Below are 27031 nucleotides of genomic sequence, written 5' to 3' on the forward strand. Positions count from 1 at the left end.
AATAAAATATATTTTTAGTTATACCTAGAATTATTATGCAGTCCCTTCAGGAATTTGCAATGTTGAAGGCGACTTTGCAACATAAAACATAATAAAAACATTGCAACATGAATCACATTTTTTTTTTTTTTTTCTTTTGTGAAAAGCTGTGGTGAAATCAGACATTGTTGACTCACAGAAAGATTCACGAAATCCTGGAGGGACTGAATACTGGGAGCGTACACCTGGTGGGGTGGGAATCGATCCTGCGGCCTTCTGCATCCCAACCCGACCCTGCTGAACTGCAAAAGTGTTGGACATGAACGGTGTGTCCCCTCTGGGTTGTGCAGAGAGCTGCAGCTGTGTCACAGTAGGACATTACTGCAGCACAGAAACTCATTCAGTTTTCTTTTATTTTGTTAAAAAATTCATTGCTATTACTAAAAATAATTGTAATAATGAGACATAACAGTGTCACTCTCGCTGCTTCAACATACACTGTATGTGTGGTAGCAAATACGACACGTAAAAAAAGTTGCAGCACATGTGCACGTGTTTGTGCATAATAACAGGATCCATCTAAAGGCAGCGTTATGTAGCTGTATATAGACCAGAAGCTCCGGTTTAGCTGCTGCTGCTCTCAGCTCACCGCAGCAGGCTAATGGATCACTGTCTGCGTCTCCTGTAATTACTGAAATACGACTGTCGTTATAGAAATACCGTCCCTCCTCCATCATTCCACAGCCATTAGACGCATGTGTGTGCGCATGTGAGTGGGTGTGTGTGCTTCTGCTCCTGAATGCACGGAAACGTTAAACTGTGGCTCCGTGTGTGGGTTCACTTTATGGTTCGGCAGTGTTTTTATTTGTCTGGATCGTGACGCTATGATAAAATGCTTCAGACGCTGTGAACATCAGCCAGGAGAAAGGCCAGGTCCCAAATGCAGACGGGAGCTGAAGCTCATCCACAGCCACGGGTGGATTACTGAATGGTCAAACCAGGCACAGGCTCAGGGGCCAAGAGCCTCTGCAGTTAGACAGAGATCAGCTAGAAGACACAAGATGGCTGAAAATGATGAACGACGTCTTCAAAATGTCCTGCAGAGCAGTGCAGTGACTAGAAACGAGAAATGTAACGTAACAAATTGGCAAGAAAAACAAAACTTTAAAACCAACAGACTCAAAAATGAAGGGGGGGGGGGCGTCTGTCTGTGCCCAGGGGGCCCATTTCCTCATAGTCCTTCCAGAACATTTCATTGCTGCAACTGGGGGAAAAGTTTCCAGGGATCAACGCTAAAAATAGTAGATAAATTACATATTTGACATTTCTGATGCTGAACTATATGAATCCAAAATAACAAAGTAATAAGTAATTAAATAAAATAAATAAGTAAATTTAATAATAATACAATGTACGCTGTGTGATTGGGGGAGGGGACAGTCTACAAAGCCTATAAATACACTATCGGCCTATTAACATACTTTTTATTAAGTTTTTTTGTTTTTTTTAACCTTTCAAATAATTTTTCAAACGTGTCACCCTAGTTTAAGCATGTGCCCCCTAAAAAAATCTGGAAATGTTTTTATTTGTTTTAATTTAATTGTTTTGTGTAATGATGATTCAGCTGGGAGTGTTTTTGTTTGAGTCCTGGGAACCACAGACTTTTTTCTTTTCTTTTTTCTTTTCTTTTTTTTTTTTTTTTTTTTTTTTGTTACTGGCTCAGATCTTTCAGGAAAGTACGGTTTTATGTGAAACCGAGCCTAGAAGTCTTCCAACTGCCAGTCACTTAACATGGTTTATGAGGAAATGAGTCACACTTTTTTATTTCTGCGACCGTGGACACTCCCCAAAATGGAGGTCTTTGTGTAACAGATGACAAAGATCGAAATAAAGGAAACACAACCACACTCATCTGTGGATGTTGATACTGTTAGTGAAAATATTCCACATTACCTTTTGATTAATGTCACTGGAACGCAAACATGTGGATGCACTTTTAAAAGCCCCCCCCCCAACACACACCCCAACCTCTCCCAATGCTAAACTTCTCTTCAACACAAACAACTCGTAATTAATGGCCACAAACCAGCATTAGAGTGATTGATTGGCCTGTTATTGGCCTTTTATTAAACCTGGATTAATGGCTCTGGATGTACTTTGCATGAAACAGGAAGGGAAAATGGCTGAAAGCTGCTGAGTCCTTGCACAAAAAAAGCAACACTGAAACAAAAGCAAACTGTTATCATAATGCAAACACACAACAAGTTCTGTTCTCGCTTTCCAATCTGCGTCACTAACATGGACTTCGCCACTGATGCTATTTCAGTCGGGCTTGGCAGAGCGTTCCAGTCTTCTTATTGTCTCCGCTCAGGCACATGCGAGTGCAGTAAATAATGTGCAGGCCAGATCTCGAATCTCAGTGAGGACCCTGCCTGGAAACGTTAGAAGTCTGTTCTCTGAGAAGTGTGTGTGTGTGTGTGTGTGTGTGTGTGTGTCCTCGCTCTCTGCCAGACCCACTCCACTGCTCATTTGCTGATCTCTTACTGTTTTTATGTCACTCTCTGTGCTCACACTCCCTCCCGTCCTCGCTCCCTCAGCCTCCCTGCACTCTCTCACACACACACACACACACACACATTGTGTTCATCTTTTTTATGAGCTTGTTTGCGTGTGAAAGCAGGTGAATGTGGCTCAAATCTGCAGGAAAATCTGAACTTTTAATAGATGCCAAATAGTCCATGTATTGTAAGAGTTTCAGCAGCGTCTTGTTGACGTCCGTCTGAAATTCCACTGGTATTAACTTTTATGGACCAGCTGCTGCTGCTGCTTCTGTTGCTGCTTCTGTTGCTGCCCTTTTCAGGGTTTTTGCATTAGAAAACCGTCTCCTCTTCTGTTTTGTTTCTCGATAAGTGAACATTTGGCAGCCAAGTTGAAATGTTTTTGTTTCTGTGTCTACTGAAAAGGTTTTTTACACTAACGTTCTGTTAAGACAGTTTAAGGAGACTGAAAGCTCCTTTTGAGACCTGTGGTCCTCAAAGTGGGTGACGTGTGACCCTGAAGTGCCCAGAGGATGGAGCTATGGGTGGGGAAAGACTAACTACATCGGAAGAATCTGAAAGATAATCACCAAGAGGCCGACTAAGGCCGAATCACTGGCTGAAAAGGGAAGTTTGATTTTCGCACATTTACTACCATCTCCACATCAACTCCACTTCTTTACTGGCCTGGTTCAGAGCGATTCCTCATCTTCTGCCACTACATACAGACATGCTGCTGAGTGAATGCATGTCTGTGCATAAACCTACACGGTGCTGTGAGCTGGTGTGTTCTCTGCCGAGGGGATCAAGCGTGGAGCCCAGCCCTTCAGACGATTCAGCCCAGTGGCCTCGTGGCACTTTTGGCATTTTTTTTTTTCCACAGTGATAGAAGAAGCTCCTGCAAAACTGTGGACAGCTTTCATCTTTGTGAAGTCGACGGAGGGATCCAGAATGCACAACGCAGCAGCGAACCTAGAAGCCAGAAAGATTCCTGGCTCATGCAGCAGCAGTGGTTTTCATTAAAGGGACTGGGTCCCATGATTTAGTCCAGTATCCAGCTTTTATCATGCATCATGTTGGAGTTGGTGCTATGAAATTAGTGCATCACAGAAAAGACAGAGCAGGTGGTCTGATTGAATTCATAGGAGGAAATGACAGTGGACCTGAAATGTTTTTACATTTCTGGGGAGATGCACATCAGGCTACGTCATACATTTGGAGCAGAAGCAAAAATCAGCTTTATGTGGGATTAAATAGGACGGTGCACATTTTTTACACTAATATAATAAATGTCGTCTTCAAAAAGAGAAAAAAACACTAAACATTGGATCGTGATCTCTTTTAGCACTGAACGCCGCCTCACTGACGGCCTCACCTGGCAGGACAGGTGGGAAATGACCTTTACGAGGTGTTTGGGATCTACAGCTTACCACAGCTCATTGGGAGGGATGTGCATGTCCTCCAGCTCCTGTAACCTGCTCTGTTAAGGAAGAACTGTTGCATCTGAACAGCACTCGCTGCCTCGTCGCTACGCTGCTAATTGACAGTCAAATGAATTCACACTCACCACAGGCTACGTGCATGTTTTTGCAGTTATTTTTTATTTTTTTTGGATGTACGTCATGAAAACTGCTGCTCTTGTTTAATTCATGCCTGTGCAGTCAGTGTGTATAATAAACTTTGGGTGCTTTCTGCAAAGTTCCTCTGATGCCTTATCTGCCCCCCTGTGTGCACATTTCTGCCCAAATCTCTACGATCGCTCAGCCACTATATTCCCACTATTATTTTCTCGTGTGTAAATCTTCTCCTGAGGCAGCCGTAATCTAAAGGAGACAGCAAGTCTGAAAGGTGTTGTGAATGCTGACACTCAGGGAAACAAATTGGTTCTTTTTGGAAATGAGTGAACCGTAATGAATCACACTGCTTTAGTGTTTCAGAGGAACATTAGCACCTCTCATAAGTGTCTGATAATCACTTTTTTATCTTTATTTAGCTGGGAAGCATGTGCTGAACAAGCAGGCTCTTGTTAATTACAGACAGATGCACCTGGGAGATGCAGCCTGCTGTTTACCACCGAGCTGCAGCAGGATTTTAGAAATACTGAGGTCATGACCCAAAACAATGCAACCACAAAGGGGGCGCAAGCCAGTGGCTTCTGGTGCCAGAGGGTTGTGTCAGGAAGGGAATCCGACGTAAAACGAATCATGGCTTCCACACGGAATCTGACTTCCGTACGGGATCGGTCGGGGCCCGGTTTAACTACGGCCGTCACCGGTGCTGTTGACCTTATAGGGCGCCGGTGGAAATTGGCAGGGGATTCGCTGCGGGGATCCCCGAAAAAGAACAGGTGAAAGGAAAAGAAGAAGAGGTCGTGAGTCAAAACCCATGACAGACCTATAAAATACCAATATCTGCCTTTACAACGTTAATTTTCATATCAACAGGCAGGAAAACTTAAATATTTGCCTTTTTTTTCTTTTGATTGACTAATTCAGGAAAATCATAGTAATTTGTATGAACAATTAGAAAATGTCCGCTCTTTCTTGGCCTGCTAAAACATTCACTATTCACAGTCATTAGTCCTCCACTGTCCACAGTCCGCTCAAGGATTGGAACCAGCAGCTTTTGGAGACACAATCTGCGCAGCTTTGTGAATTCAATAGGAAGTGGCTAACTAGCTAACTAGTTAGCATTTTTTGCTAATCTGTGGCTAATTCCTACTGTCAGTGGTCCAACCAGTGGTGAAAATAACACTGTAGATTAAAGGACACTGTTTCATGCCTGGGACATGAGGCCAAGGAAGGGGAGAGGACGACTGGAGCAAAACAAACTGTCTGAGTCCTTCAACAGAAAATGTGTGTAATTGCTCACAAAGTGTTCTCGAATATCCAGTTATTGAGCTGAGTGAGTGTTTGATTTGGGGTTATGAACATTAATACGCTAAATTATTGCGGGAGTCGCTGCTGTCTGAATGCTAATTGGAGAATGTGAGAGACGGGTGCTGTTTTCCTACCTAACTTGGTGAAGAGTGAGCACAAAATAGAGTATTTTCAGTGATATCTCTGTTCAAAACGTTATTGTGTTTTGTCTTGTGTTGTTTTCAACTGTTATAGATAGTTCTAGGCCTCCCTTGCAGGTCTAGGCCTCCCTTCAGTTCTAGACCTCCATTGCAGGTCTAGGCCTCCCTTGCAGGTCTAGGCCTCCCTTCAGTTCTAGACCTCCCTTCAGTTCTACGCCTCCCTTCAGTTCTAGGCCTCCCTTGCAGGTCTAGGCCTCCCTTCAGTTCTAGGCCTCCCTTGCAGGTCTAGGCCTCCCTTGCAGGTCTAGGCCTCCCTTCAGTTCTAGGCCTCCCTTCAGTTCTAGACCTCCCTTGCAGGTCTAGACCTCCCTTGCAGTTCTAGACCTCCCTTGCAGGTCTAGGCCTCCCTTGCAGGTCTAGGCCTCCCTTCAGTTCTACGCCTCCCTTCAGTTCTAGGCCTCCCTTGCAGGTCTAGGCCTCCCTTCAGTTCTAGGCCTCCCTTGCAGGTCTAGGCCTCCCTTGCAGGTCTAGGCCTCCCTTGCAGGTCTAGGCCTCCCTTCAGTTCTAGGCCTCCCTTCAGTTCTAGACCTCCCTTGCAGGTCTAGACCTCCCTTGCAGTTCTAGACCTCCCTTGCAGGTCTAGGCCTCCCTTGCAGGTCTAGGCCTCCCTTGCAGGTCTAGGCCTCCCTTGCGAGCCTGAAAGTCTCAGGAAGCTTGACAGTATTCTGGTTGAAGCAGGTTGGACAGCTACTGTTTAGAGGCACCATTTACCCTAACATGCATGTCTTTGGCCTGTGGGAGGAAACCGGAAGAAACCCACACAAACATCTTTCTTAGCTACTTTACTTTGCTACGGTTTAAATTTAAAAAGTACAAGCTTAGGAAATGATGTGATCAGGCTGCTGCACACGAGTCTAAAATAGTGTAGGTCATGCGATGGACTGGCGACCTGTGGAAGTTGATCAGCTTTGCTGATGTGGGTGCTGGCAGTGAGGTCTGGCCTAGCAAACATTACCTCGCTATAACTACATCCAGAGACATGAGCAAATTTCTGTCGAGCTAATGCTGCATGTATTCGACCTCTGGCCAGATGAGCTGCTGTGTAGGAGCATAAAAGATTTTTATATGACCTAATGTTATTTGTGTTCTGACATCATTGTATATGAATTCTTCAAGACATCACTGAGATTAGCGCATATGAAAATAAACTAGTGGAGCAGCTGAGTCTGAGTCTGAGCGAGGACGGAGCTCAGCCAAGTGTCCCTGTCTGCAGCAGAAAGGGAAGCAGACAGCTCCGGTAAAGTCAGTTACTTCCAGGTACTGGTGCTCTGAGAGGAAACGATCAAAACACTCAGGAACGTTTCCCAAAACTTGTTGGGTAATCGCCAACTGCTACGAACACTTTAGCCTCGCAAACCTACTAATGTTTCTTCTCGAAGAATGTAGGATGATTTTATTCTTCACAATTATTCAGTGCAACAAGTTAGAGTATTAGCCTGTTGAAACTATGGGTGTAACGACGCACCCATGTAATCGGGCGTAAATACATAGGATTTACATAAAAGGTGACGAGTAGGAAGTAACATGACTGTGTCTAGTGAGTCCACTGATGAGCGATCATCTAAATTATGGGAGTATTTTGGTAAATGAAAAATTGTATTTTTCAATTTGAATTACATTTTTTTTTATGAGTTGTTATGTTAATTAAAAAATAAAGAGCGTAATGGAAAAATAATTAATGGATTCAATCAATCGAAAAAATAATCTAAGTAAAACGATAAAAGAATAATCGATAGGTGCAGACCACCAAAGATCTTTCAGCTGAGGTGACACTGTTTTGTTCCATTTAAAAAAACAAACATGATGTTTCAATTTGTGATATGAAATGAATAATAACCTGTTATATAAATGCTCGTGCACCGCCTGTGAGGCCTGGGAAAGGTGGAGGGGGCTTTACTCACTCATCCACCAGGTCCCCATATGAGGTACCTGGAAATAAGCTATTAAAAATGATCCTCATTACTTTTTGTGGACATATGTACACGGTGGACACCACAGTAACAGTATTTGTGCTTGATGTTCAGACGCGTTTCCTGCGGGAGATGAGGCTCGAGCCAAACTAACCACTGTAAAACATTAGGGTCCGAATACACGGTGCTATATGACAGTGTGTATGTTTCTGTGTTATTCGTGGTGTGAGCTGCTTTATTTTACTGAAGCACTAATACATGTTGTTCACAGCCATGTTCACTAAATTAAGTTGAACATTATTTGTTCAAGATTGTTTTTAGGAAATGAGCTCGCGCTTGACTGGCTTTCATATTTCCAGATGAAACGGATCCCGCGTGCACCTGCACTGGAATGTAAACCTGAAAACCAACGTAAACGCAGCCAGAGGAACTTAAAGCGAGCTGAGCTAAAAACGAGCGAATGACGGGGTTTGAACAGCGGTCCGCTCATTGGACACTGCCCACACCGCGCGCCAAAGCCACACGCCGGTTTGCGTGCGCACTTTCTCCTGCTCCAGCCCCGCACGCACGCGTCGGGAGCGCACAGAGGGCGCACCGGCACCACTTTGCTCCAGACCCTCGTAGCAGTCGGTCGCTGCTGGTTGCGCGCAGCGGCGTCTCGGAGCAGGAATTTGGGGAGTGGAAATTCCTCCTCCACTTTCGCGGCTCGGCTCGTTTTCCTGACATTTGTGCCGTGACGCTCAGTCGGTCGCTGGCAGCACAGAGAGGCGCTGAAGGAGCGGAGTATCTGCCGGGCAGCGCTCCGACGCTCCCCGCGGTTGGTTTTCACTGAGCAGCGGGTAACCAGCGATTTGTCCTGCTTCGTTTCCTGCGTGGAAGTACCGCTAACAGGGGCTCGGCGAAGAGTCGCTGCCACTTTTGGCGAGCGGAATTTTCCCTTTTTTTTGTGGGCTCATTTTTCGCCTTTTTGTTCCTGCATTTGGATTATTTCTGTTTCCTGGAGGTATCAAGTTGTTCCCTGAGAGACGCGGGGGTCTGGTGCTGAAGCTCGCAGGATGCTGGGAACCCTACAGCGACCAGATCTCCTACTTTGAGACAATTTCCCGTGTGTGTTTTTTTTTTGTGTGTGTGTGTTTTGCCCCTGGACGTTGTTTCTCGCCTCTTTTTCGTTTGGCACAATGTCAGTGCTGCACAATCTAATAAGGATGCGCAGTGGATTGCTATTGTTTCTTTTCACCCAAGTCTTCTCGGTGGCTCCGTTGACTCAGGCTGGTAGGTGTTAACTGGTTGTTGAATGCCGGGGCTTGACAACAGGCGGCCCGGCTCTACATTGATCCGTTTTGCATCACTTTGCACCATTGTTGCCTCTCACCTGTTATGCCTCGGCGTTTCCCTTGAGAGCAGGTCTGCGGGGATTCAAGAGGGTCCCCGTAAATACTCTGTCTTATTATCTCCACGGACAATAAAGGACTGAAAATACTAGACGAATGACAGCACAACAGGCGTATTTTACGCACTCTAATCCGAAAATACGCCAAGTATCTGCTGCCATAACTACAGGCGATTTGATCTCACAACCACACAATAAGTCATTAGGTTGTGGTTTCCTCCTTTTTATTTAAAGATAAACATTTTCGTTTTTGTAATTTCCCATTATGTGACACATTTTTATTAAGTCTGTTCAGCATTTTGAGCCTTTTGCGTTGTTTTTTTTTTTTTTTTTAAATTCAGGCTACAAACAAATGAATAAATAATTCATTAAGAAAATGAAATCATATCACCCTGCCTGCTTGCAGGGGGAGCAGATGCAGCCCACCTCACCCTCACGGGCGTAATCGCACCTTACGGCGGGGATACAAAGGAACCCACCTCACTTCATACCACACCTTGTCTAAAATAGCGGAGTTTAATCCCCTTTCCCATCTTGATAGAAATTCATAATCTGTGCTACAATGTGCGAATCGGGGCTTGGCGCAAGAATTCGTGCTTTTCTGCCAACATATTTGTAGCTGTATGGCGCTGAATATTTGGGTTTATGATGGTCCCCAGCTGCAGGTCTTAGATGCGTTCAGGCCTTTCACACCACGTTTGAGTGCAGCCCAGGGCCCAGAAAGTCTGTTTCTCTTGGTGACCGAACAACTTTCTCCTGTGCTGCAGATAAATGCGGGGGGAATATCGTGATCCACAGCGCGGACTACCTGACCTCTCCGGGCTATCCCGGCGCATACCAGTCCTCCCAGCAGTGCGTGTGGGTGATCACCGCTCCTCAGCCGGACCAGAAGATCCTCATCAACTTCAATCCGCATTTTGATTTGGAGGACAGGGACTGCAAGTAAGAGTTGGCTCCTCACTGTCTCTACTCTTCTCCTCCAACCCTCCCTGTCTCTCTCTCTCTCTCTCTTTCTCTCTCTCTCTCTCTTCCCTCTCTCCTTAATCCTGCCTGGATACAGTGTGAAACTCTGCCACCTATTGGACAAGGAATTAAAAACCTGCTCCCCGTGAAGTAGAGGTGAAAGGATGAGATTTGGCAGTGAGGCTACTGGTAATTACTTTAGAGGAAATGGGTTTTGTAATTCAGACTTGATAAAGGGATTTTGTTTGGGGGGGGTCTTATGACATTGGGCTTTGGCTGATATTTGGCAGGAATTTAGAGGAAAGTAGAGCCAGCAAAACTCTGAGTGCAGCAGCCTTTTATTGGAGTCCGTTTGCTCATTGGCAGAACAGAGAAATTGTGTTTGCTTTTCATTTTGGAGCCTGAGTTTACCTGTTTGTGTTTGGAGTGGGAGCAGAGTGTTTCTGGCTTTTTGCGTTTGGGTGACGAGAACCTTAAGAATCTCATTTAATTTTACAAATTGCTGCAAGTGCTGTTGGTTTGGTTGAAAGAGAAGCACACAAAAGCTTTTTGGTCTGAGGCTGCCTGCAGTGAAGTTTTCTCACCTTGGACTCGATCATCCACCTTGAAATTTCCAATTCTAACTGCAAAGCTGAGTTGTTGGCAACAACTTTGATACTGAACTAAACATTTCAAGCACAAATGCTTCAAGTTCCAGCTTGTAAAATGAGAACATTTAAAATAGTTTTCTACTTTGCACAGTTGTAAAGCGCAGTGTATGTGGGGTTTGCCAATTTGATCAAACAAGGAATTTGATGACAGAAGCTGTGTCTGTGGGAACTTTACAGCATCAACAAATAAATGGATAAATGGACAAAAAAAAAGAATAAACTGGTTCGTGAGACTCGGCACAGCTCAGTCAGGAGATAGAAAGTTTTTGGAAACAGAACTTACATGACCTGCATGTCACAAATCATTCCTGCACATGGAGGAGTTCCTGTGCATCACCTCGCAGACACACACAGATTCACACAACCTCTCCTCCACCTCTGGTCGACCTGGAGACACACACTGAATCGTGTGCTGCAGCCCATGTGTTGCTCTCCTCCATAAATAAGCCGGTTTTTGTGTCGGCTCCTCTGTCCTTTTTAAAAGCTCCATAAACAGCTGCGGTGTAAATCACCACTGTCTCACAGATGGGGTCCTCCAATACTATTGGTTCATGTTTCACCACCAAGGGGCTAATAAACCATTAGTGTTCCATACAGATAGTGGATATTGTGTGTCATTGAGTGAATTACACACCTACATGAGCGTTGTAGCTAACATGCTGGGAAGATCTTCTTCTTGAAAACCTAATTTTGCGATGACCTTATTTTGTGCGATAACCCAGGGAGGAGTGCAAGTGTGCAATGATGCCGTTTAACTACCTAATGAAATGTAATAAATCCCGGTGATAAGATTGGAGTCGGTTTTTGGCACTGCAGTAAACCACCAGCACGATAGTTATTTCCTGCTTAAATAATTTTACCGTAGCTTAATGTGCCGGAAAAAAAGCTGTTCTAAAATCAAATATTGTGGTTTCATCAGGTAAAGATGTGTGGTTGTATCCAACAGGAGAAGAAGCTCTTTGTAATGTTGCAAAATATGGAAGTGTAGCTTACACAGTATCCAATCTGACCTTATTATATATCTGAGGAGCCTCTTCTTGATCTTCATGTACCCGGTAAAAATTTGCTCATTGTGAGATGGACATGCTGCTGCTCACTGCTGCGGGAAACAGGCCCGTGAGCAGCCAGGCCGCCCAGTACCATGTCCTCTGTCCAAGGGGGCCTCCCCATCTTGCTTCATGCGTTTTATTCTTCGTATGTGTGTGAGTTTGTGTTGGATGATGATGGGGTGTAGCTCATGGCTCTCTGACTTGGCAGGAGCAGTGTTGTTTTTGGGATGGAGTCAAATGTTCGAAATATGCCCATTGAGCGGGGCTTTAAGCCTTTGGCGAGACCGCAGTCCCACTTAAAAATTTCCTGAGATGATATTTAAGTGTTGTATTTCACTGTTTGATGCCAACGGGCTCAACGTCAAGTCCAAAATGACACTCGGGGAGACAGTGAGACCTAAATCAGCAACAGCAACACAATGTAATGTATTGTAGGGAATTTCAAATCTCCATTTTTGTGCACTGATGACTTGCTGTATTTGAGAAGCTTAATCCGCCAACAGTTTGACTGCTAAATGAGACTCTGATAATGGATTGTGCCGTACACAAGCAGGCTGAGAGAGAAGTGTGTTTATCTTTGCTCCAGTCCAGTAACTGTCCCACTGACTGAGCTCGTTGGGGTTGAGTTAGCCCCAGCTTGTGCCCCTCATGGATTACATACCTTCGAGTCACGGCGCTAACTGTCTGGATACCCCCAGAAAGCAGGACATGGCAACCATTTCTCAAAGTGAATTTCATTCTGAAGGCATTTCCTGAACCCTCATACACTCCTCTAGCTCTCTGGAGTCCAAAATAATCAAGGTTAGGTTAGAGAAAATATTGTTTTAGTTTCTTGGGTGTGACGATTTCTGTTCAACCAGAAACGGTCTAATCGTCTTTATTTCAAGATTCGTGTTCGGCAGGAATTAACAACTTCCCGCTAATGTCTTGCAACTTCCCACCAAGGTTGGTAGTCTGCCATCTTTGTCTGCAGCCCGAATACTCATGGAAAAAACACTGTCTTACCTGAGAAATGAAGGATATTTGTGCATCCTAGACAGCTGGAAGTGTCTATAGCTGTGTCTCCGTTCAGGGTGACACAGCTAAAGATCCTGCATTTAAAAACCAATTGCATCACTGTAAAGGGTCTGATATTGGTCTGTACTTATAGCATAGCACTTTTCTACCTATTGGCGTTCAAAGCGCTTTGCTGCTTCTCCTTCACCCATTCACCCTCACAGTCGCACACACACTCCCTCACGCATGGGGTGAGTCGGTGGGGTTCAGTGTCTTTCTCGATGACGCTTTGACATGTGCTCTGTCATAACCAAGTTGTCTCGTTGTGAATGCTGTGGAACGCAGCCTTCTTTCACTGGCCTAGCAAGGCTTCCAACGGGTGGAGCAATCGCAGCCCGAGCTATTCCAACGTTCTTTGTGCACTGGTGATTAAAGAGGATATAGTGGACTCAGAGCTGGATGAGCACAACGACACAAGAGTTAGCGCTGTGCCTAGAATGTGTGTAATACACGAGAAACACAAGTCGGGGCTGAGAGTCTTGTGTGGATGTGGATGTTCTGTGGGCCAGTGGCATAAAGGATACAGTCAAATGTTCTCTTTCATGTTTTCTTCTAATTGAAATGTATTATTGGAATGACACCACGTCTTTTCCTCCCGCATCAGATACCATGTCACTGCCTGCCCATTTCTTCCAGTCCCATAACTAAATAACTGGATCTAACTGGAGGATGTTCCAGGGCTGCAGTTAACCAGCCAATCAAAGACACAAAGTCCTTTACAGGCAAACGTCAGCTATGATTTCAAACGTCTGCGTCACAAAATATCTTCCCTGAGCAGCCTCGTGACCCAGAGTTTGTAATTAGGATCCCTAATTACAGCTTTTTTAAACGTTGTCATCCCGGAAATGTTTTTTGGACAGTACATCAGCGATTCGTGAAGACGGAAACTGAAAATGGGGTTTTGGACAACAATTACATGAGCCACCAGTCTGGAACCCGTCATGGAGAAGAGCTTCATGCTGTCACAGGAACAACCCTGTATCACAACCATGCAGAGATCCCACTGTAGTATCTTTTCAGGTGAAGGGACTTTACTTTTTTGTACAGGAGGCCATGATCATCTCCTGGAAAACGGTCCGTCTGGGTGATGAATCCAACGTTGACCTTTTTGGTTCCACAAATCTGCGCTCAGCCAACAGACTGTGGTTTAGACGAGAACCAGTGACACTTTTGTTCAGACACATTAAGACATGTCGGCTCTGCCTCCGTAGCCAATCTGGAGCGGCACCAGAACAAGTCTTGTCTCGCGTCCATGTCTGAAATAGCACGGCCGACAAAGTGAATCCCCGCGGAGCTCGGTGAAATAGAGCACAGGCTTGGGTAAGGAACATGCGTCGGTGGCAGGATAATTTGGGACATCTTTTTAGGAGTTGGCTGAACTGTTTCCTCCTACATGAAGCTGCACTGGCACAGTCTGCACCTCTCACGTATTCACACACACATACTGAGGACAGCAAAACTTTCTGTCACTTGCAGTATGCTTGTTTCACACTCCTGTTTTTTTTTCTTCTGCTCACACAATGAGACAAACACTCGTGCACAGAAGCTATTTTAAAGGGAAAACCCACCATTTTCAAAATTGCTTGTTTGGTGCAATCGTAGCCGTTTTGTGTTGCATAAATAGCTGAATGGCCAAACCCAGATCGTAGGAAAGAAACAAATTACACGTGTCAGATTAGAGGGGAAAAAATCCATATCTAAACCATGCAGATAGACAAATGTGGAGAATTTGGAGCAATGTGTTAGACAGAGCTCTCCACCATCAGACCAGTGAGGGAATTTCTTCTTTTCTTTTTTGGAAGACTGGTTTTCAAATCTATGCCACATGGCACTGAAACTGTTCTTGGCGCTTGTAGTGTCACGCAGACACCTTTTTAAGAAACGCCGTGTTGGTAATTTCTGTGAAATATTCACGTTATCAGAAACAGAGGGTAGCACATGCTTCCCTCACATTCAGCCCTAATCAATAGATTAAGTGGGTTTTCTTCTTGAGGTGGAGCAAACTCAAACAATGAATTAACGACAAGTTTAATTTGACTGAGCGGCAAATTTGCGTCATTGACCAGTCGCACACAGCGAGATGTGGAGAGTCCAGATTAGAGGAAGCTTTCACTACAACCGTTAAACCGCCCACAGCTACTGAGGTTGAAACCTTTTTGAGGGAGCTGTCGATTCATCCGTAGTATGGTTTATGATACCTGTATGCACGAACCCAAAGACGTTGGTGGAAGGAAGGAAAGGAAGATGAAAATCAATGAATTTCTGAATGTTCGATGGAAGGAGGATGGATGGACGGCTGTGTCTTACTGTGAGAGTGGGAGGACAGATTAACTCATCAGCAGATGGATCGATTCATTGATTAAAGGACGGTTGAAATTATTAACGGAGTGATATGAATGAACCAATTAATGGACAAAGTAGTGGACAATGAGGTTGGATGAATGAATGAATAGAGTGCTGAGTGCTGAATAGATAAGTTGGATAAACTTTGTCTCTCAGGACATTTTGATGACCTCGTGCTGCAGAGCACTGCTCAGCGACTTTTAATCCCGCGTTTGAGCCGCAGCACAAATGCTGCATTCAGCCGCAGCCCCGCTCTCTCGAATGCGGTCGGGGCTGAGGCCTTGCTTCACCAGTGGTGCTGTGTTCAGCATTCAGTCTGACTTTGCACATTTTAAAGAAAAATAAAAGCCTCCCCTCCAGATGGTTGTGTTTTTCAGTTCCACTGCGGCCACACAAAACAGGAAGGCTAAATGTGCTGTTGTCATCGAACCATTCGCCCGTGGCTGCTTTCGAAAGTGAGGTGTGAGCCTTCAGAAACCATTTGACTGTTTGTTCTGTGTTCTGCGGCTTTTCTACATGTTGCTTTGAAGTTTGAAACCGCTGCAAGAATTAGGTCAATGAAAGCTGAATCTTTGTTTTATTTTCCTGTTTGTAGTTTGGATGAACAAATGTTCTGTCCTTTGTGAGGTTTTTCATTCACTTTTGCACCAACTGTAATGTCTCGTGTAGGTTTATGGAAATATAATTGCTATTGTTTGGAGTCTGAAGAGATTTAAAGACTCCCAGGTACACGTCCCTTTTCTCGTGCCGTCTTACAAAATTATTACATTTCCCAAATTGCAGTGGGGGCTTAGTGGGGATTCCTACTGAGCTTCCTCAAACGGAGGAGTTTGATCAGTGAATCCCTGTCGGCCATTCACTCCTCACAGAACGTGAATGTTAAACAGAGGATAAAAGGGGAAATAGAGAAAAATACGGCACATGAGGAAAGGAAAAGACATTTTTCAGGGGGAACTCCCCAATAAAAGTGTGGCCTCTGAGAAAAGGATGAAAAGGCCACAGACGGACTCGCAGACGGGGGCTTCAGGCTGGCTGTCATGGTCACTCGGATCCGACCTCTGTGACAGACCTCCTCTCCTCTTCCTTTAGCCTCAGGCTGGAATGTCGCTGTTTTCGACCAGCCGCCACCCTGCTCCGTCGCTTTCCCTCAGCCTCTTCCCCCTCCTCACTCCGTCTGAACTCCATGTGCCCGCTTTATGTTTCGGCCTCTTTGTCTCTCCCACTCCTCCATTGGGATAAATGATGGTGAACTTCTCACTGTGTATATCCTGAGCTGTTAGCTGTGTTTAATAAGCACTACACACAAGCTGATGACTGATTAAACTGTACAGCTGTTCACAGTATCAGCAAAAGCGGTTTGCAGCATAAGGATCGACTGAGCTATAACAGCATTAAGTCACTGGTTCACTAGTGGCTGTGCTCGCAAAGTTAGACTAACTACAACAACCATCAGAGTCATCAGTGGAAGATGTGGTATTGTAGTATTACTTATACCTTTAAGTGTAATGTTTAGACTGAAGTTTTTGTACTATGTGATTAATTTAATCAGCTAGTTTGTGAGACTTTCAGCATGTAGCAACAAACAGGCCGAATGAAAGGAGCGAAATGACCAAATGTCAGAGCATGAAGTGGCACCAACGTCAAAATGAACTAGCAGCCTTGTGACATTATGCTTAGTTTGTTTTTAAAATGGGGATTGATTTGATATTTGATTTAAAACACATAGAATAATAAATAATACACTGCTCACTGTCACTTCCTACACATCTGTCCTGGTTATCACAGAAGGTAAGATTCCAGAGCCTTGCCGTCACTTTAATTCACTTCGTGGCCGGCGAACTGGATCCTGCCAATGAATGTAACTTCCAGCGTTTATCCAGTAGATCAGAGGAAGAAAAGAGGACAAACACTGGTGAACAGACTTTCACCAGCGGACTCTTGTCTTTCAGCAGCAAATGTTTGTCTGATGGAAGGAAGGGCGAACGTCCAGTCCTGCTATTGTTTCTCTTACGCAAGTGTACATTGTTTGGATTTGCTTTTCTAAACAATTATGGCCACAAACGCAGTTCACACACATGGAACACACACATGAAAAGGCGGGAAAACATTACACAATATGTAAGAAAACCCGTCCTGCATAATGAACTTACTGTAAATGCAATAAAGGCCATTGTGGATGGATTGTCGGCTCACCAGTAACACACACACACACACACACACACACACTTACAAACACAGTCACACCTACACACACAAATGGAAACATATGTCAGATTAGATCCTTAACGAGCAGATTAACGAGGAGCGAGTTGCGGGGGGGGGAGAGACGGGGAACCCACTCGACAAACGTCACACACGCACAGCTGCAAACCTGGGATTTATAGATGCTCTCACTGATGCTCTCCAGATGTGCCAGAAGCAACATACACACACTACACGTACGACAGCGGAGCTTGTCGTAAACAGCCGCATTTTTGAGTGACAACAAAGCCTGTTTTGAAGCTTTGTTCGTGCTCGGCCACTCTTGGCGGTTACACACCCTCTGTGAACATCGTTTGTACAGTAAGCTCGGCAGATGGGAGTGAATGAATGGCTCGTAGATTGTTGCACATGCTTTCTATGTTCTTCAGAAACTTGAATCGCAGCACACATTCACGGTGTCCGTGTTCGCCATCGTCGCATTGTTTTGATCTGTACGGGAAACAAAAGATGGTTCTCTTGTTCTACCGCCTTTTGTCTTCAGCAGCAACAAGCATCTGTGGCGTTTTGGCACGCGGCACGTCGTGATGCACAGGCACCTCTTAGCAGTGCATGTTTAACGTGCACTCTTGTTTTTAAGAGTCGTAGCTGATGTCAAACGGCAGTGCTGCACTGCCAGTGATGAAATCCAAGTTTGGAAAGTGCTCGGCTTTCCCATCTTGTGCAGTTTGAATCGGCTGTTTTTCTGGACCTCTCGCCAGCGACAGCAGCTTTCACACCTCATTAAAGGTCTCAGTGAGAACAGCCGGGGGTCCAGGAAAACCTGTCCTATTGGCGCAAGTGTGAAAATGGCCTTAAATGAACTTTGAAGTGATGAATCTATCATTCTGTGCGCTCTGACATACAGATGCACGCTGGCTTTGCCTGTACTGCAGTTGTCAGTGTGGGCACTGACATTGTAAGATGAACAGACAAACCTTGACCCACTTTTCTTTTCTTTTTTTTCTTATGTCAAATGCGTGAAATCAAATTGAGCTACGTGCTTCTGTAGAAGGCACAAGACATCAGTGAAAGTTCTAAAGTGGATCATCCAAATCTAAATGGGTGTGACTGGGCTTCTTTCATGTGATTCGGCTGCTGAACTCATATCAGGCTTCTTGTGTTTTTAAAAAGCCCATGAAAACTCAAATTTCACGCTTGGGACAGGTCAGCGTTGGGATATGGGGTTCGGGGTCAGTCAGAGGGTCGGACTCTGTTTTGACCTTCTCCAGGGAGGATGAGCAGTCTGGGAGGCTTTGTCCTTTTTTAATACGCGCAACAGGAAACCCACCCCCAGTGGTGCCCACACGGTCATTCAGTAGCGGCAGGGACAATAAAGTCTTTCTCTTTGTAAGCTCGTAGAGGAATGTGTCTTATCTGTCCATGTAGAAACGCCCCAGGGTGAGCTCCCACTAACACATGTACATAGAAGATACACACATGAGATAAGCAGTAAAACGTTCACTCATGTAAGCATACGCAAGCACACACGGATGCATTTGGTCGACCCAAATCTTTGTGGCAGATCTATGTTTTGCATCTAAACAAAAATGTGGGGCATTTATTTTGAAAGGACCACCCTCTGGAGGCTTTGGGGTTGGACTGGCTGCCTAACTGCACGCCTGAAGCGTCACTGCATTAAGTCTTAGGCCCAGACTTAATCCTCGGGAGTGACTCATTGCTCCCGTGTGCTGTGACTTCTGAGTTATTTTTAATCGGTGCGGAAGCAACAAGGAAATGAGTGAGTTAGTCAACAGAAGTTTTGGGACCAAACGCAGCTAAATCATCAGTGTGTCACGTCATTTGTTGTGGAATTCTCCAATAACACTGATGATTGTGGTTTTACAGAGTTTTTATCTGTTATTAAAGTAGCACTGTTGTAATTCAGAGCAGCACTAGCAGCAGAGTAGAAATATTCACTTGTACAGGTTTGTGACCAATCAGACGACACCCAGGACGTCACATTCCCACAGGAGAAGGGGGCCTGCACATATCTTTGATGCAGCATCGTTGCTTTCCGACCTGGGTGGGTTGATTCAAAGTCTCGTGCTACGGAAATTGTAGCTTGTACCGTATTATTTAAGATTGGCCTGTAGTGACTCACTTAGGCTTTTGGGGGAAATTTGCAGACATTTTATGTTTTCATAACTGCAAAACTAATTTGGAAAATTGGCAAATCTTCACTTTGCAAATGCAACTCAGCAACATTAGGCATTATTGCTCAATAAAATGTACTTCAGAATGTAGGCTGCTCTTTCACAATGTCCAACTGTTTCCTCTTTATGAGCCCCCCCCCCCGTCAGTCAACTGGACTTTCATTTCCAAACTCTAGCAAAGCCTGTTGGGATTTGTGTGTGTGTGTGAATAGATCTAGATAATTAATGTCACATGTTTTCGGGGGACCGAGCGGAGTGGATGTAGGCAGATGAAGCTGTTGAGGGCTAACACATGTCAGAGTGCAGTGGAAGTGTTTATTGCTTTACCCTTAACTCACTTTAGAGACAGACAGATTGTCACTTTACAAAGGAACTTTTTCCTCCCAAATCTCTCAGGTACAATGGAGACACTTGGCCTTTCACTAAGTTCTGTGTTTGTTCAAGTCTAAAGTTACCCTGACAGAATCAGAATGTAGTGACAAATTTTATGTGGTGCTTCAACTTTTACTGCTTTTATGCACAAGAAGTTGCACCAGCACCTGGATTTTTATGGGGTCCAAATAACACAAAAGCCCAAGTTGCAACACTTTAACCTCTAGCAACTTTTCTCCGCAATTCTTTTCGACTTCTCCACATTAAAACCCCAATGAGTTTGCAGCAAAATCTAATTTCATCCTTGAAGGGATCTAAACAGTAAAACAGGAAAAAAACCCGTGGTGTTCTCCTTCCCTCGTCTGTCGGATTAAAGCTTCCTAAATGAGAACAAATTCCACCTCCTCCACGTCTCTGTTTTAATTTCCCAGCAGGATTGTGCTGCCGTGCCTTTGTAGCTGCACGGCAGAGGTGAAGGATGAGGATATTCATACTTTGGGTGCTTGGCCCAGTTTACTTTTTGGGCAAAGGAGGGAGTTAGTCTGCGAGTGTGTGTGTGTGTGTGTGTGTGTGTCTATGATCCTACTGGCTTTAATAGGATTTGCTTGAATACATTTTCTCCGTTTTTTCTTTTTTTTTTTTGGAAGAGTTCCTCCGCATCACACTCCAGACACTGGGTTTTCCAAGTTATTAAAGTTTGGATTATTTGTTTGTTTTGAAATGTGGCTTCATAGTATCTGCTAAACAAGAAATGAAATGTGTGTGTGGGGGAGTCAGTGGCATGAGTTTGAATATTTTAATTGATTATTTCTGCCCATTTTCCAAACTGTTGCGAGTTTCCTTTTTACGTATGTGTCAGAGAGGCGTCTAGTGTTTGTGTGGTCTGTGCTGTGTCTGCGGACTGTGTGTTAAAATGTACACTTGGGTTTAGGTGGATAACAGGGCAATAAGTGGGACTCACTGACATGTCCTGCTTGTTTCGGCGGTTGTGAGAACACTCACAAGTGCAATGAGTATATTCTATACACACTCCACACATACAAGCATGTGAATTTGTTTTATTTCCGTAATGGAGGGAACAGTGGGGCTGTGTGAACCACTTACATTTCAAACAACCACACACAAGTTGGTGTCGTAAGACGTTTTCTGCACATTTTTGAAAAGAAGCAACTCTTTTCAACTCGTCTTTGTTTAAATGTGTCATAAGGTATTTTCAAATAAATATACGTACGTTAAAGTATGAAATGTATCTTAATATTTCATGTTTCCTTAAGTGTGATTCCTTTGTGTTGATGGAAGAACATGATCCAATAGTGATATTAAGCATTTTTGATGATATCAGATGCTGAGCATTTGAAAACATTACAAATGGAATGTGATGCTGCAGGATCTGGCCTCTGAAAAACAAAATGGCTCCTTTTCGTACTAATTATGCCCACTTTAGATTTATAAAAACATATTCACACTTGATGTGAGAAGAGTAAAAAGTGATGCATTTGATCCTGTATTTTCTGGGCCTTTAATAAACCCAAGTTCTAGGTAACAGGTTTGCACAAGTCTGGCAACTATTGCTTGCTATGAATTGGAGTGTAAGCAGCTTCCTCTCACATCACTTTGTGCCAAGCAGCACTTCACGTTCATTTGTACCTGTACTCGTGGAGAAGCACACGAGAGGAAAGTATCTAGCAAATCTCTGCTGGGAGGTGAATTTTGTCAAATTTCGAACCCGCCCCACCATCTGCTCTCACTCGCATCCAATAGGAAATAGAAAAAAAAAAAAAGGGAAGCTGTAGTGCTTATCGTGGGCCTCAACACCTTTAGATTGTTGTTTTAGACCAGTATGGAAGCAGGAATATGTGCACATGTACATGGATCGTACTACTAAGTACAAGTGAGTATGCAAATGATTGTGTGTGTGTGAGAGAGCGAGCAGGGAACTGACTAAGAGTATTATTCATGGGGAGATGACAAGCTGTGAGTAAGACAGTGAGAGGGAAATGATGCCGATTTTTTTTTTCTTTCTTTTGGTGGATGAGGAGGGATAGACTGGTGTGTGGGTGGGTGGGTGATTGTGGGATGGTGGGTGGCGTCTGATACAACACACACACACACACACACACACATGTGCCATCTGTAGCCTCCTGGCAAACAGAACAACTGCTCTGAGTTTTTGGCACTAAAACTCTGTAACCACTCCTCTATCAGAGAATCGGAGAGTTGTGGCCCACAGCTTCTCCTCCTGTATGTGCAGGGCCTGGTACTACGTACACTGTGGAAACTCACATTCCCACTGCAGTCACAAGGCGGGTTCTGACCTTTCAGCTGAAGGGTTAAGACCTTTGGGTTGGGGTTGGGCATGTAGTGGTTATAGTAAACGTTTACGTGGAGTCTCCAGGGGATCTGAACGTCAGGGGAACGTCCTCCTATGTGATAAGACTGTGTGACTGAGCATGTGTGTTGTAAGCTGAGAGCAGTGCACCGAGGACAGCTATGCTAACAGCTTAACTTCATTTTCTGCATAGGTTTAGTCCAAACCTCAGTTAGAGTTTATTTTGTATGTAAAATTCGCTGACCTATAAGAGGGGCTTTCAGCGGTTTACTGGCATCGACAGAAGTTTGGCCCAGCGACGCTGAATATGAAAACACTGAAGAACTGATTGTTTTTCACGTTGAACCGCCAACAAGTCTAAAAGATCCAGGTGTAAATCGTTATGTGGTCGGCCGTAAAAACCATTCCAAGGGGCTACTCGCTGTGTTTACTCTGGTCAGACTGAGATCCAAGTGTGTGAAATGATTCGTGTTAAATTCCAGTTTATTTGAAAAACTGTAAGAGGGTCACAGAACTGGCCTTTTCTCCTCCAATGTCTTCATCAGCAGTGGTGAGTGCAAAGTTGGCACAAAGGCCATATTTATAGGAAATATGCCAAGTTGAAATATGTCAGACGTTTTATTTAAGGGCCAAGTTTGACTGTAATGAGCAAAACGCGCAGAAATGTGCACGTGAATATCCAAGCAAAGTGTCAAGAAAAGCATCAAACCTGCAGCTGATAAACGCTGTTTCCTGGGTTTGTGTCACCTGTTTTCATTTGCTGCGGGTTCCTGTTTTCACATGTGTATTTCAGCCACTTGTTGCACTTTGTTAGCACCATCACTCTGTCGGCAGCTGAGTGCAACACGTTCGCGTCTGTTCCTGTGGCTGTTGAAAGCCAATCTTGAAAATGAAGGAAAATCACTACAAAAAGCACGAAAAAGCGGATCGAACTGCAGTATGTGATCAAACTTTAGCACCTGAAAAGTTGGTTTGCTGGGTTCAACGTGGGATTATTTCCCTCGAATGCACGTGGTTTATAGAGAAGTGTAAAGGCCTGGAAGAATGTTAGTGTGTGGAGGTGGTGGAGAGACTCCCGGATGGAATAAATGAACAACAGAGGGAAAGAGGTGGCGTGATGCTGCTCTGCAGAAACACTGAGTCATTCCCAGCGTTGGCTTCGCTCCGCGGGAGGTGAGTTTATACCAGCTCAAACTTCAGCCCATGAAGGCTCCTGTGATACCTTCCAGATGCGTGTGGCAGCACAGTACAACAGCCAGAGCGTGTTAATGAGCCGTAGGACCTGGGCGAGAGAGTCTCCCCGGAGCTCGGTCCTCCGGTAGCTCGGGAAGGAATGTGGAGCTGTGTGAAATTTACTAATTTCATATAGTTTTATCTTCCACATTCCCATTTGTTGTAAACTTGTCCACGCTGTCGGTGGCAAGTGTGGTTTACACTGTAACACAATAATTGGATTTTTATTGGCTTGTCTCTGTATTTAGATTTATTTCTATGTGTGAACACGTTTCTCTTGTGTCTTTGCCTTATCTGAGACAAACCCCCCACGTTTTCTCTCTTCCTAGTGAATAATACTGGACAGAATTTTTGTGCCCTTGTCCTTGATTTATGTTACATTTTGGCAACTAGACAAGAATAACAACACATATACAGTGTGTCACCTTTTCACCAGTGACTCAGAACAATTTTTTCAATCAAAACGTGGAGGAGACACGTATCACGTCTCCTCCACAGCTTTCACCCCCAAGCACTGTCTGTGGAACTTCCTGTTGAAATGCATTTGGTCAAAACAAATTCCACCAACTAGACTGTCATTGTAGCCTTGGAGGCAAAAAGTCAGGGTAGAAAATGGTCCAACTGAGATCATGACCTATATGTGTGTGTGTGTGCATTTTTAAGAAGTCCGAGGGCTTGAGAGCTTCTGCTCAACTTAAGTGTGTAAAAACAACCAGGACATAATCATATTGTAATCACTTCCAATTCTTTTTTGAAAAAATAAAAAACTTTCATGCAGCAAGTGAATTTGGTGCTTTAATATTAATAGTAATAATATTTTTGAAAACCTGCACAACTCTTATGATGAATTGTTCCAGATTTCTGGTTTAACCAGATTAAGCTCCACATTTAGTGCACGGTTTGCAGCATCACTTTAGGGAAGAGTCCCAGCTAATAGCAAAAAAACGTTCATTTAAACATCTGCTGTTGGACCCCCAGATGGACCGGCAACCAGTTTGCCCTTGAGCAAGGCATTTGCTACGGACAGCTGCCTTTGGAGGGCACGACTAGCCCGTGTGGTTAATGAGTGATGTGAAGGGATGGAGAGGAGGCTGCAGGGCTGCAGACTGAGACACTCTGCTTAACTAGAGTGTGAATAGACAGAGCCACTTCATTAAACGGCCTGTCTCTGTAAACACCGACTGCCTCCAGGACTGGCTGCAGTCAGTGAGTGAGTGTAGCCATCTGCATGAAGGCAGAAAGACACACACACACACACACACACAGCTTCTCTCCATCACTCCCTGTGGCTCTTATTTTATAAGTGTGTAAGACATGGCAGGGTGGAGTAAGGGATGGCAGTGAGGCGGAAGTTTGATGCTATGAATAAAAATGCCATCACCTAAACATCGCCGCCGGCACTAAGCCGTTACAAGTGGCCCTTAAGTCCATTTCTCATCGGGCATGTAAAGACAACACATGGAGAGAGAGAGAGAAAAATCAGAGACGGAACAGATTGTGTAAGAAAATGCAATGAAACACTGCTTATGTCCTGAGCTGTCAGCTCTGCAGACTTGTCTGGGAATAACTTCGACTACTTTGTGCCATTTATTCATCTCTTTTAACATTTCACGTTTTCACTGGATGTTATGTTGATTATGACGACGTTAACGGCGTAAATGTAGGGACAGTCAGCTGTTTCATGCTCTGGTGCTACGTCTGCGGACGCGCAGAAAAACAGCATGTCCCATGTTGATAGTAGCCTGCTAACATGTGACAAAAGCTGCACCTTTCTGTTTGCATGCTAATGTTAGCCGTAAAGCAAGTCATCTTTTCTGGTGCGGCTGCAGAAAACCCATGAAGCCGAGCACGACTATCTATCTGGGCGGGTCATCGGGGCCCTTTTCTGAGAGTGTATTTCAAAAAGAAAGGGTCTTGTTAGACATACATTCCTGTGATTACACACACTCTTACCTGAGAGTGTCTACAGCTCACACGCTGAGAGAATATATTCATTCTCTCTGCAGCTTCCTTTGGGAAACTTTGTGTTCTCCCGTCAGAGAGGGCAAAGGTCAGACACTGCTTCAGAGCACACAGAGAGCCGGTATGGATGTTCTGTCTTGCTGAAGGAGCACACTGATACGGGAACTCAGCTCTGACGTTCTACTATTCTCTTTTCATCATTACTTTACATGCTAAGCAGACGCAGCTGCTTCCACAGCTCACTGTAAGGAGGAATTCACCTTGTTCTACCGTATTACAGGTTTCTGGGTTTGTCCGACAGCATAGCAACGTCTTCTGCTTATTTTCCGCTCAGTTTTTAGGTCCTCAAATTCAGAGGAATCTATAATTTACAGTCCAATCTTCATAATATCAAACAAGTCTGAGATGTGTGACTGCACATGACAAGTTACACTAATGTGTCTAATGGAAATGACTGCAGCTCATAAATAGTTTACATACAAGTGGGTTTGTTATTTATTCGGTCAGGAACAGATGTCCACACAGACCTGGTGTTGACCTTTGTAACATAATGTACATAAACAGGAATTATGTAGTGCTAATTGGTTTAAAGTCATTTTCCTGACTCGGCGTTGTCAGCTGCTGCTATTCATTTATTTCCTACATTTTGCAGAATTATCCGGATCATCAGCACACACAGCACCTCATGAAGGTAGATTTTTGCCTTTTGATTCCAAAAGCTGGAAGTCACCTTTGATTTTGCCTTTTACATCAAACTCTGCGGCTGCTGGATGTCACATCTGTACCTCAGGCCTTCTGAGGGTTTGTAACACAGCAGAGCAAATGACATATGCATCGATCTTTCAGCTCCACGGTCAGGAACACTTTAGTTTCTCGTCTTTTCCTTCTAGTGCAGTTCAAAAACTGGAAGCTGAGACACTTCAGGTTTTTCCGGATCGGTTCCAGGCGCCACAGCTTTATTTACAGTAAAAGACAGGACTCAAGGTTCATTTAGGAGCTGTTCCTGAGACAGCTGTTGTTTCTGAAGTCAAAAACAATCTGAGAGTGGCATCACAGATCTTACACATCCAACGAGTTGTGGGGATTCTGTTGCTGAATGGGTGATACATAAGTTATTAGCACACTAAGTTAGATTCTTACCTACACACTGAATTAGTCTTGTGCTTACAAATGCAGTTACACTCATTTTCTGAGACACTTTTCTGAACAGGTACACACAGTAACACAGTAACAGGACAAGTGCACACATTTACTCACACACACACACACACACACACACACACACACTGGAGATGCTGAGAAGCAGACAGCGGTGGGTGGACAGAGGGGTGTCGACCGGTAAAGGATGAGGTGCCGCAGTGGAGGTGGGAGGTCCACACCGACAGCGCAGACGGATGAAGACTTTCAGTGTGCTCGGTGGGATCCGGAGCTTCCCATCGCTTCACGCTGCCATGTGTTCCTCAGCCTCTCTCGCTCTTTCTATCTCTCTCTCTGTGCCTGAGCTGCTGCCGTCCAATCTCAGACTCCCGTGGTCAGTTCACACAGCAATTACTAAAATGTGTTTCGCTTTTTTTTTGCTGTCAACAAAAACATGCACACAAAGTCATTTTCACTTGGATATTTTCATGAAGTTTAAATGTCCCATAAATCCCACAAGCTGTCTGTGTCACTGTGATATAATACGATATTATATAATAAGAATTCTTTTCAATGAGTAAAGGAAGGTAGACGTTCCACCAACATGCATTGAGTTTTTGTGTACAGCAGCCGCCTCTGAGAACCGAC

At 44.4% G+C, this 27031-nt stretch overlaps 1 protein-coding gene across 3 annotated transcripts in view; it reads left to right on the forward strand.

Annotated features, from left to right (window-relative positions):
• The first annotated feature begins 8079 nt into the window (after positions 1 to 8079).
• Positions 8080 to 27031, forward strand: part of LOC137098079 (neuropilin-1a-like) — a 66131-nt gene continuing 47179 nt past the window's right edge. Inside the window, exons 1-2 of one of the 3 annotated variants that reach the window (XM_067473871.1) lie at positions 8080 to 8777; positions 9663 to 9837. In XM_067473871.1, the coding sequence (XP_067329972.1) occupies positions 8684 to 8777; positions 9663 to 9837 (269 nt within the window). In that variant the 5' untranslated portion in view covers positions 8080 to 8683. The remainder of the gene's footprint in view (positions 8778 to 9662; positions 9838 to 27031) is intronic. The other 2 variants (XM_067473870.1, XM_067473867.1) reach the window with 2 other exon arrangements.

The sequence above is a fragment of the Channa argus genome, chromosome 14, assembly GCF_033026475.1.
Source record: "Channa argus isolate prfri chromosome 14, Channa argus male v1.0, whole genome shotgun sequence".
In the NCBI taxonomy this organism is placed as follows: Eukaryota; Metazoa; Chordata; class Actinopteri; order Anabantiformes; family Channidae; genus Channa; species Channa argus.